Raw genomic sequence first — 14,124 nt, forward strand, 5'->3', positions numbered from 1 at the left:
TGGAGAAAACGATTCGAGATTAGCCTTATACTGATCTTACTTTATTATTGTTTGTACGCGCGTTCGTGGATTTTGACATTTCTTATTTTAGAGTACAGGGTCGTTGCAAATGTGAATCATCGTATACTACACGGACCTGCATGGAAGGAATTTTTGTCCGTGAAATTACATCATGGATGACTTGTGACTAAAGTCCAATTAACTTAATCGGCGAATAATTCAACCGACAAAATATAGCTTAAAGCAAAATTTCACTCTACTAATCTTTTTTCTTACGAATGAAACAAAAAAATTATTGTATCTAATACGTATTAATATTACATAAATATTACTTGATGAATTAATCATCGATTATTATTCATTATTTCTGTCAATGCAGATCGATTAACTTTACTCTCGGTTTAACTTACTTTCTATCTTTTTCTAATTCTTATAACTAAAAAAAAGATTAAAAGTAAATTAATTTAAAGTCAAATTGCATTAGTAGAAATGTGGACAAAGTTCATCGAAGATCACCCTGCAGCCCTATCCCACGATGGCCGCGATCCGCGATTACGTTCGTGACTGAATAGTGACTTTCTTTCCAGTGCTCGGCACGTGTTGGCAGCGGTTTCCCGCGCATACGAATTTCGTCGCGTTTACTACCACCTGGCGGAACGCGAAACACGCACTGTGGGGAAGCGATATCAACAAAGCCAACAAAGGGACGAGTTTGTCGACGCCTATTCGCACTTCGCTGTTTCGTAGCCTTATATCGAAGGATCGTCCATCAGGATCGTTTTACAAAATATCTGTGACAATCGTAAACGCGCAACATGTTCAGTCTAGGCGAGATTGGCGAGCAGTTGAAGGACGTGAGCCGGAAATCGGTCGGAGTTTCGTTCGCCGGTCAGTCGCTCGTATTGGACACTGCGGATGATGGTAAGTCGTTAGAATCTTCTCGACGATGTATCCCCTCGTGTTTCTCACGTCGTACATAAAGCGCACGAAACTATTGAACGATTGTGCGAGCTCAATTCTTTAATTCGATCTCTAAACGCAGCTGTTGCTTTGCGAAATTTTCACTGCAAACGTTTGAATTCTATATTTACACGTGTGTGTATAAATTAAATTATTTATTTATTTATTTATTTATTATCAGAGAATTTGATGAATTTATTGTGTTGTACAGCTCTCCAAGTGGTGGAAGCGATTAAAGCATGTCCGTGCTTGGAGTACTTGGATTTGGAAGGAAACACGTTGGGAACGCCGGCTGCAGAGGCTATAGCGGAGGCGTTGAAGGAGAAGGGGACTCCGTTGAAGAAGGCTCTATGGAAGGACATGTTCACTGGTCGTCTGAAAACAGAAATCCCAAAAGCGTTGGAGCATCTAGGAACGGCATTGTGCACCGCTGGTAGCCAGCTAACCGAGCTCGACATGAGCGACAATGCTTTCGGCCCAATCGGTATTCAAGGGTTAGCAAATCTGTTGGCGTCGAGTCCGTGCTATACCCTTCAACAGTTGAAACTGAACAACAATGGTCTCGGTATATCAGGTGGAAAGATGTTGGCTAAAGCATTGGAGAAGTGCCATGAGAACAGTTCTAAAGAAGGTGAGATATTAACACATGTAACATGTGTATGCAATTATACGTATTGTAAAATATATTCTTAATGCTTAAGGGAGGATCCTGGTGTGCAAGTCCATAAAGTAAGGTATTTTCAGGATTTTTTTTGAAGGTATTAAAAATCTCCGACCATTTCGGCAGTGGCCCAGTACATTGTACCATATTTCAAGAATACAAAACGATTTTTTTCATTGGTGGAAAGAAAACAACTCTTGAGATATATCGCCGAATGTTCGAAGGTGCAGATAATTCGGTGGGCGTAATAGCTCGGCGCAAGGTCGTCTGAAACAAAAAATTCCCGCACCGTTTTAAAACTTAAAATTGTAGTTTTGAGATGAACCTTTAAAATTCCAGGAAAGTTGGAAATTGGCAAATTGGCGGCCTTCAGAAGTGGAAGGTACGATTTTTACCAAAAAAATCGCTCCTTCTAGGCTAAAAAAAATTAAACAAATTTTTTTCCAAAATTTTAAAGGTTCACCTCAAAACTACAAGTTTAAGCTTTAAAACGGTGCTGGATTTTTTTGTTTCAGACGACCCTGCGCCGAGCTATTACGCCCATCGAATTTTCTGCACCTTCGAACATTCGGCGATATATCTCAAGAGTTGTTTTCTTTCCGCCAATGAAGAAAAAATCGTTATACTGGGCCACTGCCGAAATAGTCGGATTTTTAATACCTTCAAAAAAAATCCTGAAAATACCTTAACTTTTTTGACTCGCTACACCAGGATCCCCCCTTAATCGAGTTGAATTCTACTATAGGCACGCCGCTCGCGTTGAAAGTTTTCATCGTCGGCAGAAATCGGCTGGAGAACGAGGGCGCGCAAGCATTGGCGTCCGTGTTTGAAAGGTTAAAGACATTAGAGGAAGTTGTGATGCAACAGAACGGCATATATCACGTGGGCATCGCGGCGATTGCACAGGGTTTATCTGTCAATCCTAATTTGCGGGTGTTAAATTTGAATGACAATACGATCGGACTGAAAGGAGCCAGAGCGCTCGCTAAAGCTTTACCGACTTTCCGGGGTCTGGAGGAACTAAACCTCGGTGATTGTTTACTAAAGACTAAAGGGGCTTTAGTCCTAGCGGAGGCGTTAGAGATTCACGGCAATCATACGTCCCTCAGATATCTGGACTTGAGTAATAACGAGCTACGCGCGGATGCTGGAAATGCTCTCGCCAAAGCCATGCATGATAAAACTCTTCTGACAAATCTACAGCTGGACGGTAATTGCTTTGGAACGGAAGGACGCGAGAACCTTCGACAAATTCTCACAAAATTGGGAAGAATTGATGCATTGAATTCTTTGGATGAGGATTATACTGAGGACGAGGAGGAGGAAGATGATAATGAGGATGAACAGAGCGAAGAGAACGAAAGTGATGAGGATGAAGCAAGTGACAAAGAGGACAACAAGGAACAAGATAATATTGCAGAAAGCCCGGTGGTAACAGTAGCAGACTTTTTGAAATCGCCAACAGCTGAGAAACTGTTGCAACTGTTGCTGTTGCACCTGTTGCAAGATGATAATGTGCAAGCTTTTATCGACTATGCAACGGTACGTATTAATATGTAGATATCTGTAAAAATTAGTTATATTTCTAGCGAGATTTTTACTTCTTATTCCAGAATTTGGTAAATCAAAGTAACACAGCTACAGAACAGAAATATATAGAGGAGCTTTTACGGATAATTATGAAAGTATCGGCATTATGCGGCAGTGGCTACATGGATGTGAGAATGAAAGCAGAATCCTTGTCAGATGCTTTATACGCAAAGCTGTTTTCTTATGCCGTAGAGAATAATCAAATCTCCATTTTGAATAATGCATTACTAGTTAATCTTGGTTTAATGAAAGTAAGAAAAATTAAGAATTACTATTATTTATGCATGTAGAAGATACATGAAAGCGAGTAAAACGATTAACGATCTGTTTCTTAGGGCGAGGACAAAGCCAGTAGGAAAATTGACTGGAATTTGGAAGGATGTTTCAAGGCTTTGGAAAAAGTTACTCAGAGAGATTATTTCTTAGCGCAAACAAGGAGTATGCTGAAAGTATTTCTAGAGAAACCAATGAAGACTAGTCGTGCAAATGTAGTCGATCCATTCCAAGATTCTAAAACTGCTCTTAAAACTGTTCTAGACAATATTCAAGTTACGTAAAATTACCGGAAATTATCGGGGTATGACATATAGTTATTTATTTTTATACATTGTATGGAAAATAGTGGAAATTTCATGTAAAATTAGAACTAAGATATCATTATATATGAATTTTGCATAAGTAATCTTTCAGATAAATTTTGATAATTTTAAAGCGGAATTTTGTACTTTTAATATTAAATGTTTTCAATGCAAACTTCTTTTTGCAATGTTATTTTTATTTCACAATACGAAGTCGCTTCTTTTTATTAAAAAATGAGTAATGATTACGAATAATAATTACGTAATAATTAAGTTATAATATCGAAATGAAAAATACAGTTATTATCTTACAATGTATATGTATGTGTGTGTATATATATATATTCTCATTTCAGAGTTTTAATGCAAATTACTTTTATCTGGTTTTAAATTACTAATAAAATGTAATACATACCATTGTAAAAGCTATTTCTTAAAATAATGTCAATATATTAAAGAATCAATTTTTAAATTTTAATATGTATATTGTAATACAAATGAATTTTATACAAAGCAGTACTTGGTGATATGCGACTCGTATAATCAATTCAAAAATGCAAATGACTATTGCAACTCAACTAAAATGCTTGTTATGAATTAAAAATGATATCTAATATGTAAAATTTTTCACAAAAATTTGTAATTATAGATTAATATGGAATAAATAACGCCTGTGTGTATGTGTGCTAGTAAAACTTAATACGAAATTGCACCGTTATTACCGCTTTCATTCGTTCATAATGTACTAATATAAATAAGAAAAGCTCGAGAAGCTTATTCTGATATTCCAAGTATAGTATTGTGAAAGCTACTTCACAGCAATGGCGGATGCTGGATCCCAACCCGGATGAAACAGATCAACAGACAACGGGATACAGTGCGACGATGATTGATCTTTCATATACATTGTTGCCTAGAAAATAGAATGGGGAATAATAGCAATCAAAGTACAATTTCCTTGCTGTTTTTCGATTTCAAATCTACGAATCTTTGTGTATGTAATACGTACAAGGAAGAGAACCAACTGTAATTTTGTCCTAGTATTACAATTCTGTCCTAGAGTAGACGGATAATTTATCACCCCATCATCGCTTCGTATATTAGCCGCTATCAATTCTAGGCAACGTTTCTCCTCCACTTGGAACGATGCCAATATCGACGCTGTCGCAAATATAAAGAATCAATTTGATAATGATATACTTCTTTTCATATGTTTTTTTAAGTAACGCTTTTAATACTCAATTCCTTACTTCTGTCGGACGCTTCAGCGGATAAGAACCTCGATAAGACTGTCCCAGATTCAGAGGTTTCGGAAAATAGATGCGGATAACGTCTAAGAAGTAATTTCATCAGCAACATATTGCCGCGATTTCCAGATAAGCTGTTGGGAGGTATAGAGAGGATCTCGTCGTCTGTTCTTCTCACTAACAATACGGTTCCGTTATATCTATCAAATTAAAAGATAACAATATATAGATACAAATGGGACACTATAATTTTATTATATCATGATGTGCCATAGAATATACCTATTCAATTGTTCTGCTATGTTTAAATTGAAGTAATCTCTGATTATGTTGCGGACTAAACCTTCTAGGGACGGTGGCATTGTTTTAATAGCTAATGGAAGTACATCATCGAACGTAGCATCTAAAACCTGCGGTGATTAATTCATCAATTTATAGAATCGATTTTACGTGTGTAATCAGTTGAACCGAATATTACCAAGCTCCGAATAGAAGGATAATTCATAGCGGCCCAAGTAGCGGGATAGCCTCCGATGCTCCAACCGTACACGATGATCCGTTCTTCGGGAAACTTTAGACGCTCGATCGCAAAACGCATTATACAATCGATGGCGTTTTCCTCTTGCTCTGGATATGGCGCACCCTTTGTGTCATGACTTACTGTTACTGTTATACGAGATACAAGTCGGCCCTCGAAGAAGAAGGCTTGCCATTACTCCAACTTTACATTTACTGTCTGAATGACAATAACTGCAACATCGGCAAAAATTTTATCGTTGCAATAAAAAGAGTCTTACGACGGAGTAACAGCAATTCTTCCCGTCGGATTGTTATTGTGAAATATACGCGAGGCTCACTCCTTTGCAAGCGATAATACTTACAGTACTGCTGGCGAAACCCGGATGATTCCAGCCCAGCACCGAATAGCCCTTGGTTAGAGGAGTGGATATAATCCCTGTTTCATAAAAACCACAGTTTCCTTCGCAAGTTACAACCAATACATCGCCATAAGCGCTTCTGCAATATGGTGCACATCAGAAAACAGTTTTTAGCATAACATAAGATGTCGATAAAGTTATCGTTTACATTACTTGTTACGCCGATCAACAAACATCGCGTCAATTTGATTTTTATCAGCAGTCATTAATTTGAATCTTTCTCCACCCAATTTCATCAAATCTACTCTTCCCTTCACCAACGTGGAGCCTTTAACATTGCGATGCAAAATGATTAGTACCTACCGTAAAAACGTAAATACAATAATAATCGTAATGCGTTACCGAGTATCCAGCCGATGAAAGATATACTGCCAGGATAAATCAATTTACCCGCGAATGTATGTGCTATCGCATAAGAAAGCAATTTACATGGTATAGCAAATACAAATTCTTTGCCGCTTTGTCGTCTGAGGCGTCCGCTAGCCTTTGCAATTTTTTCTAGTGTCAACTTGTCTGCAGTATCACTACAAGAAACATATGATTAGAGCCATTTAAAATCGCCAATCTTAGTTTCAACTTAGAACATCAATATTTCATGTGCGAGCCCTACTTTCCAAGTTTTCAGAGGGAATTAAGCAAAATGTTGAAATATATATTGATTTTCCAAGACATTTGAGTCAAAATTTGAAAAATTTTTGCTACAAACATCCCAATTTTATTAAAATTTATTAGATTTGTCACTTAAATGAAAGCTGAAGATTCTCGAACATCTTTAACATATTAATTATCGATAAAGATAGAGACCAACCTGTTTAGTTCCGAGACATCAAAGTCCACAGGCCATGCCCAGAATTCAAAATCATACTTATTAAGTTCCTGCTTCGTGCTTGCGTTATAATGCAACTGTGTCTCGTTCAAGGTTTCCACAAACTTCACGTACACCGGATTATTAACCCTGGAGTAACCGCGTGCGGCCAACGAGGCGACGAGGAGCGCGCCGGCGCCAGCTGCCAATTTGCTCAAGCAAGAAACGTTATCTGTCAAGGAGTAGCCACGTTGGTACATGGCGAACATGGCAATGACCGGTACGGCGTACAGACTCATGGACCATATCGCCGCAAACTGCAACAGCGCAAGAACAATTTATGAATTCGCACATCCTTATAGTCACAATAATAAGATACATTCAGACGATTAGTAAGTTGTGACGGAAATTCGCGTTCGCCGGTATTTGGAAGATCCTCGCCCGCGTGGAGCGGCGCGATAAGAAAGCGCGACGAACACTCGGCAACGTCACAACCTCCGTTCTGTCTGTCGCGCGGAACACTTACGGATATCACGATATGATCGCCCCATCGCTCCAGGTTCCTCGCCTCGTACGACTTCTGTAAATCGGACACACGCATACGCGTATTATAACCTCAACTTTTTATGCAAATTTCCGGGGGGGAAACGCTGAGTCGCTGAATAAGTGTGTCGTACTTACGTCGACCAGACCGATCCACGTTACCTCGTAAATCTTGAAAAGCCGCGGACTGAACGCGCACTTCCACAGCGTCCTGATCAACGACATCTCGCCCGCGCGCGGTCAGCCGAACAGCCTCCGATATATAAATATGCTACTGCGGATTGTGCGGTGTGCGGACGTCGCGTCTCGCGATGCGGATCGAGGGTCCTCGACGGCGATGCCAGGACCAACAACAACGGCGAAGGGGGGGAGGGAAGGGAGGACGACTGGACTCTCGTCGATCGAACGCGCGCAATAGATCGGCGAGGACAAAGAGAGAGCGAGCGAGGAACAGAGACAGAGACGTAAAGATGGATGAGAAACTTGCTCCCGAATTTTCTTCGATAAGCGCGAATATGTACATACTACATATCTTTTTTTTCCTAGATGAGACGCTGAACCAAAAAAAAAAGAAAGAAAGAGATTTAATTAATAAAGAATTCAGGAGTTAACCCGTTCGTTTCAACAGTACGTCGTTCACGGAAAAGTTGCAACACTTTTTTTTGATGGGTTTTGGAATGCACGAATATTTAGAGACTGCAAGCCACTGCGCTAGGGAGCTGCGTATACGTATACCGTCCGACTCTCGAGCTCCGGTAACTTTATTAATTTTTTTTTTTATCGTTTGTTGGTCGTTTGTTGGTGATTGTCGGCCTATATAATTACAACGTTTGTTGGTTCTTAATTTTTTTTTAATTAAAAAAGAAAAATTAGCGTTGTCAGCCGGAAAAATTAATCTCATTTTTAATTAAAAAACGGTCTAATCGATACGTAATCGTTTGCTGATGATTGTTGGTCTAATTTTAGCGTTTGTTGGTTTAATATTAGTCTTAAAAATAAAAAATTATCTCGGTAATCGACACTGAACATCCCCTGCGGCCACATGCGCATGCTCAGTATCATAAAATTTGCATCATCCTTAAACGCATGGAATAAAAGTAGAAATATTGTAATAAAAAAAATTATACATAATAATTACAATAAACTTTTTTCATAATTTGCCTATTAAACTTGTATTATTTTACAGTTTGGAGTTTCGTGTTTCGTCACGCTGAGTAAAAAGTCCCATGGATCCAGTGTACGGCGCGGCGTACCGGCGCGGCCGGCGCGGCGTACGCTGTAAAGGAAACTTGGCCAATCACATTAAGGCTTTAAGGGGATCCTATAGTGGCGGTAGTTACCGACATTTTTTCATTTTAAGGAATTTTTGAATTGGCTTTACAGAATTGCAAGTTTTTGGTCTAGAATTAAAGTACGCACAAAAATCTACATCGCGTTGTACGATTTCATATCGGGAACGAAAAAAAATTAAAAATTTTACTAATTTGGGCACATACAACATATGGAAATTATGGAATATTGCTTCATGTATGAATGTATATGTTAAAAAATCACGTTTTGAAAACTTCATCAGCTGTCCCATGGACAGAGATATATATTTTCGCCGGTATAATGATCAATAAGCCAATCACAAGACTCCTTGAGTATCCATTTTGAAAATAAGCTTTGTAAAACAACACTGTGATTGGCTTATCAATCATTACGCCGCTTTAAATACGCTCCATGGGACAGCCGATGTTTGTCCTGGCGTAAACGAAAACGAGCCTGTGATTAGTCAAGTTTAATTAATTCTTTGATTTCGCCATACGCCGGTACGCCGTACGCTGGCTTCATGGGACTTCACCTGTCACCAGTTCACCCCTGGCACCTGGCACACCGCAGTCGCGTTTCGGATAACGGATTTCGAAATTCGCGGTCACGTCGTCACGGGTCGATGCTCGTGGGACTCGCGGGAATGTGTCGTGTCGCGCCGCGTCGCAATTTTTCCGGCCGGCGTCGCGGTGAAAAAAATTAAGCGAGGAAGAGATCCGGCCGAATCCGGCGAGCTGCGAGCTGCGAGGGCACGCCGCGCGGTATCCCCGCGGTGTCTTCGGTAATCGGACGACCCCCGATGTTCGCGGAATCATCGTGGCTTCGCGCCGGTCGATCGAGCGGCCGCGCCGCATGATTTTCGGAACGTCCGCGAGGCGGAGAGAAGACCTTGCTTGGGGGGACCTCGCTGGAAACGCAACCACGACACCACGCACCACGGCGGCGGGAGTATAGAGCGGTCGCTATCGTCGCAGTGGCCACACGCGTGTCCGAGAAAACGTCCTTCGCGCGAGCGCTTCGTGTTCCTCCCCCTCCCCCGGACACCGCGAACAAAACCTCCTCCGCAGTCCCTCGTTGTTGTGATATATTCCCTCTTTTTATTTTTTTTTTAAACGCCATGTCAGACTGGGATACCGCGCCTATCACTCTCCGTAAACGCGCTCCGAAGTCGTCCACGCTGAAAACTGAGAAGGTAACCAATGTAGCTCGTGTACGTACGTGGTCCGCCGCGGCTGGTCAGCCGCCGCGTACAATAGGTATTTGCGCCGCGCGATTGTGTAACCGGATTGTGTTTGTTTACAGGCGGTTAACGACGCTCGGCGACAGGGCTACGCCGTGGAGACGCAGGCGAAGTGTGAGTAGCACGAGTCCGACTCTCCCCCTCGCCGGGTGATTTTGCATATTCTTTTCGCGACTGTTCCTGTCGCGACATAAACAAAGTCTGCGTACCGAGCGAACGATTCTGCGTACTCTCTTATCTATGATAAGAGGAACCGAGTTACATCACGGTTTCATAAGGGGAAAAGGTGCTGAAAGATTTGTGTCAAAAACTGGAGCAATCAGTTGGAGACAATGATAAGATTTGTCTTATTCCAAACAATCTTTAAAAAAACAGTTCCACTGAACTGCGAATTGTAAAAATGCTAATTATCATGTTTTTATTTCCTTTCTTAAGAATGCCAAGGAATGAAAGTATTAGCACGGTTGCAGTAAAAAAAGTGCACGTAATCCGCATTATTGTATCATATTGAGAGTCATAGGTAAAAAGTTCAAAGTAATTTAAAAGCATTTTGATGCGTTAATGTTAATGTACCTATAGAATATATGTAAATATTATGTATATAGGTTATCTATTTCAGGAAGTATGTATAATAATTTATCAATATACTACATAAATTATATTATAATAGAAAGAGACAGCATCGTAGATTTTTCATTAAGCAATATTTTAAATGACACGCGGTTTCTATAGATATAGAATAATAATATTTTAAAAGTGTCTTGCCGCAAACATATGTTGTCTTACTATTTTTTCCTGATAATATTTTATCGAAAATACAATAATTTTGAAACAGAAAAATAATACCATAATTAAATGAAGAGAAGTGCCATCTTCGGTCGGATCTTTGTAGTCTAATAACATTTTATATGAGATATAATGTTTTATATACTTTTTTCCACTCACTGCTCGCCAATTGTTTGTCGGTCTTGAAACAGTTTTGTTGGTCTAATTAATACACGTAATTAAGGGTCGGTTGTTCCAACCTGTTGGTAAACTAACTAATAGTTAAATCATATATGTGTCTTTGTTTTTTCTTCAAATTAAACAAGATAGACATATGATTTAACTATTAGTTAGTTCACCAATAGGTTGGAACAACCAGTCCTAAATCAATAATTAATTTAACTCCTTGATGTTTATCTTGATCAATAAGCATCCTTCAAAACTATTGTACAAAGAACTTATTGCGGAAATATCACCCCAGCCAGGGTTCGTACCTACCTGCCTGCACTTCCTTCCAATTCGTGACGGGCATCTTTGCCAATTCGACCACTGAGGCAAATAATGTTTCTGACTAGGGGGTGGTGGTGCGAACAGACAACATGTGACGACAAAGAACACGGCCAAATTGGATCGTGAGACAGAGGAATTGAAGCATGATCACGTTCCACTCGAACTCGGCAAACTTATCCAGCAAGGACGACAGAGCAAAGGAATGTCGCAAAAAGATCTGGCTACGGTAAAGTATTTGTGTCATACAATTTCATCAAACCACTTATTAATAGAGGAGAATAAAGCACGAATATTTTTATTTATTTTCAATGTGCTTCTTACAGAAAGTAAACGAGAAGGCGCAAGTCATCAATGACTACGAGGCGGGACGTGGAATACCGAACCAGATGGTGATCGGCAAAATTGAGCGAGTACTCGGAATCAAATTGCGCGGTAAAGATCGTGGCAAACCGATGACAGCCCCCGGGACGAAGAAGTGAATCTCGGGGGGAAGCAATGTCTATCTTTCGATCCTTATATACTGTTCCCAAGGAAGAACTATGAGAAGGAAGACGGTAGAATGGAACGCAACAAAAAAAGAAACAAACCCCTACCCTCTTTTCCTTTGGTTATATGGATATTGTGAAAATGGTAAAAAATGGGTTATAATTAACTTGTCTTTATGTATGAAATAAAAAGAAACATATTTTAGGATATCACGAATACGTACGGAGTAATATACGATTACATACGGTGCATACAGTAACATAGCGTATAACGTTAAACAAGGCTTATTGAGTTACCTTCGCGCGTAAATCGTTTGTTATAGATTTTTAAGTGTACATTACCAATGCTAATCATGAAATAAAAGCGAAACGTATGTTTGAGTGGCAGAATAAAATTTTTAATTTATGTTGAAGTATTAGGTATTTGTTCTGAATGAGAGCATCACAAAGATTTATTAAAAATTTATAAAATAAATATAGATAAGATTTTCACGCTCATATATTAAGTGGAAAATGTAGTTTATAAATATATATATAAAAAAAAAAACGTTTCAAGTATCGCTTACGTGTATTTATATATTTCAGATTATCATGTATGCAATTTCAATATGTGCATTCAAGATCTATTACAAAAAAATGATTAGATTCTCTCTCTCCGTGTTACCTTCTTCAAAGAATGTTTGAAAGAGAAAGAATTTAGTGACAGTGTCGGAATATTCAAATAACTTTATTTGCGCAGATATATTATAAATGCTTTCTTTCCCCATTAGTCCTTTCTCAGAGCAAAACTGGTGTCTTTTATTCCATCCTTGGTAATAATTTTGATGGTTATTCCATCACCTGTGTATATATCTCTCTCAGCCGCAGAAGTAAAAACGTCTTTCAAGATTGCTACAGCTTTTTCTTGAGTCAGGGGCGTAGGAGTAACGCCTTCTTGGTTCTTGTAGCCAATCTAGAAGATATAAAATTATAAGTTGCAGTATCAATCATGTAACTCCCTTTTCTTAAACGTTTCACATTGTATAAAGACAATTTATATGTATATATTAGAGATTAAAATATATGTATATATACCTGATTATCGAGGAGTGGTTGCAAAAGTGCGCCGGCTGAACCACCAGCCCTATATGTAGTTTTCTCGCAATGCCCAATTGGATCATAACTATATATACAGCCTTTCCCGTTCTCATCTAATCCAGCAAGTATATTACTGACGTAATAAGGAAAGAATCTTTTGTGATACAGCATTATCGACAGCATTTGTGCCGCTGCTGGTGTCGTCATTTCCTTTTGATGTTCATGTTTATACATCTGAAGCAAGACAACTGTTTATACATACTGTCTGACAATTTAATATGTATATTGTACGATATCATATAATTATACTTTACTATTTTCCAATCCTAATCTACATGGTTCGGAAGTGCAAAGTTTATACCTGCATGCGAGCGGTTAGAAGACGGGTTAGCGTCAAGGTGTCGCACCAGCAGCCGGAGCATCCCAAGATAGTGGTGTCCGACAAGCGGAACAATTTATCCTGTTCCCGAGTGTAGATGGAGAATCCGGTGCTGAGACGCGTGTCCGCGGCTATGACGCAGAAATCTTCCCCAGCGAGAGCCACCACACTCCTGGAAGATGAGACAGAATCTTTACAGTTTTGTGAACTTCTCAAGTACTCCATAAGTATATAAAGAATATGAAGCTTGTAGAAACAAAGAAGTGTCAGAAAGTGAAAATCAGGAATACCGATCAACCGTAGGAATGTATAAATGACTGTCCTTCAGTCGTGATGCTCGAAATCAATAGAGGTATAGGTTACTTTCACTCGACCTACCCTCCGTTGTCGGAGTACGGGCTGAAGCTCACTTTTCTTGCTCCCTGCACCTCGTAATCGGGTAAACGTCCTTTCCCGGTTTCTGTCAACAGATCCATCATGCTTGGTTCGTTAAAGTGTTCCGAATGCAATTGCGCGAGATCGAATGACACCGAATGACACTACAGTTTCCTTGCAACAGCGCAGGCTGCGCAGCGTAACATCGGACGGCAAAACAGTCACGGCGGATTCACGCGTATTCGTAATTCCATTCGTCATCGCCATGTTTAAAGTGAGGCGGGATAAAGCGGGGAGCACACACTTCTGCATAACGCATAATGCGTAAGCATAAGAAAATTGATTGGGTCATACACATGTGCATAAAAAAATAGACCAATCAATTTTCTTATGCTTACGCATTATGCGTTATGCAGAAGTGTGTGCTCCCCGCTTATCTATCCAGATAAACTTGCATAGCGCATAAAAACATAAGCATAAGAAAATTGATTGGTCTATATACATGAGCATAAGGAAATAGACCAATCCGTTTCTTTATGCATAGGTGCATATGCATAAAGAAACGGATTGGTCTATTTCCTCAAGCCCGGTGTCCACGATGCAAGAACTGTGTTCAAGTTTCGGTTTAAAACCCGGTGCCACAATGCAAGAACTGTGTCC

General features: G+C 39.6%; 4 protein-coding genes across 7 annotated transcripts; 2 read left to right on the forward strand and 2 right to left on the reverse strand.

Moving 5' to 3' along the window:
- Positions 1-36: 36 nt before the first annotated feature.
- Positions 37-4,282, forward strand: Rangap (Ran GTPase activating protein). Of its 2 annotated transcripts, XM_071779937.1 has the most exons (6): positions 37-921; positions 1,172-1,591; positions 2,367-3,163; positions 3,235-3,462; positions 3,547-3,788; positions 4,146-4,282. In XM_071779937.1, the coding sequence occupies exons 1-5, from the start codon at positions 816-818 to the stop codon at positions 3,766-3,768; spliced, it is 1,773 nt and encodes a 590-aa protein (XP_071636038.1). In that variant the 5' UTR covers positions 37-815; the 3' UTR covers positions 3,769-3,788; positions 4,146-4,282. The 2 variants fall into 2 exon arrangements, with proteins under 2 accessions (XP_071636038.1, XP_071636037.1); XM_071779936.1 differs by lacking the exon at positions 4,146-4,282 and having other exon boundaries at positions 3,547-3,967.
- LOC139813992 (phosphatidylserine lipase ABHD16A) lies at positions 4,254-9,163 on the reverse strand. 2 transcript variants are annotated; one of them, XM_071779940.1, is made up of 11 exons: positions 7,485-9,163; positions 7,306-7,359; positions 6,783-7,096; positions 6,317-6,498; positions 6,128-6,242; positions 5,918-6,053; positions 5,515-5,679; positions 5,319-5,446; positions 5,040-5,236; positions 4,799-4,950; positions 4,254-4,702 (listed from the first exon to the last, which is right to left on the reverse strand). In XM_071779940.1, the coding sequence occupies exons 1-11, from the start codon at positions 7,545-7,547 to the stop codon at positions 4,598-4,600; spliced, it is 1,611 nt and encodes a 536-aa protein (XP_071636041.1). In that variant the 5' UTR covers positions 7,548-9,163; the 3' UTR covers positions 4,254-4,597. The 2 variants fall into 2 exon arrangements, with proteins under 2 accessions (XP_071636041.1, XP_071636039.1); XM_071779938.1 differs by having other exon boundaries at positions 7,461-9,163.
- Positions 9,164-9,302: 139 nt separating this feature from the next.
- On the forward strand, positions 9,303-12,046 carry Mbf1 (multiprotein bridging factor 1). Of its 2 annotated transcripts, none has more exons than XM_071779942.1 (4): positions 9,303-9,843; positions 9,936-9,987; positions 11,214-11,374; positions 11,472-12,046. In XM_071779942.1, exons 1-4 carry the CDS (start codon positions 9,751-9,753, stop codon positions 11,625-11,627), a joined length of 462 nt encoding a protein of 153 aa, XP_071636043.1. In that variant the 5' UTR covers positions 9,303-9,750; the 3' UTR covers positions 11,628-12,046. The 2 variants fall into 2 exon arrangements, with proteins under 2 accessions (XP_071636043.1, XP_071636044.1); XM_071779943.1 differs by having other exon boundaries at positions 9,303-9,825.
- A 295-nt stretch (positions 12,047-12,341) lies between these two features.
- Positions 12,342-13,687, reverse strand: Prosbeta6 (proteasome beta6 subunit). The gene is made up of 4 exons (XM_071779941.1): positions 13,468-13,687; positions 13,072-13,261; positions 12,708-12,944; positions 12,342-12,585 (listed from the first exon to the last, which is right to left on the reverse strand). Exons 1-4 carry the CDS (start codon positions 13,566-13,568, stop codon positions 12,400-12,402), a joined length of 714 nt encoding a protein of 237 aa, XP_071636042.1. The 5' UTR covers positions 13,569-13,687; the 3' UTR covers positions 12,342-12,399.
- Positions 13,688-14,124: the final 437 nt, after the last annotated feature.

This window comes from Temnothorax longispinosus, chromosome 5 (genome assembly GCF_030848805.1).
Source record: "Temnothorax longispinosus isolate EJ_2023e chromosome 5, Tlon_JGU_v1, whole genome shotgun sequence".
Lineage (NCBI taxonomy): Eukaryota > Metazoa > Arthropoda > Insecta > Hymenoptera > Formicidae > Temnothorax > Temnothorax longispinosus.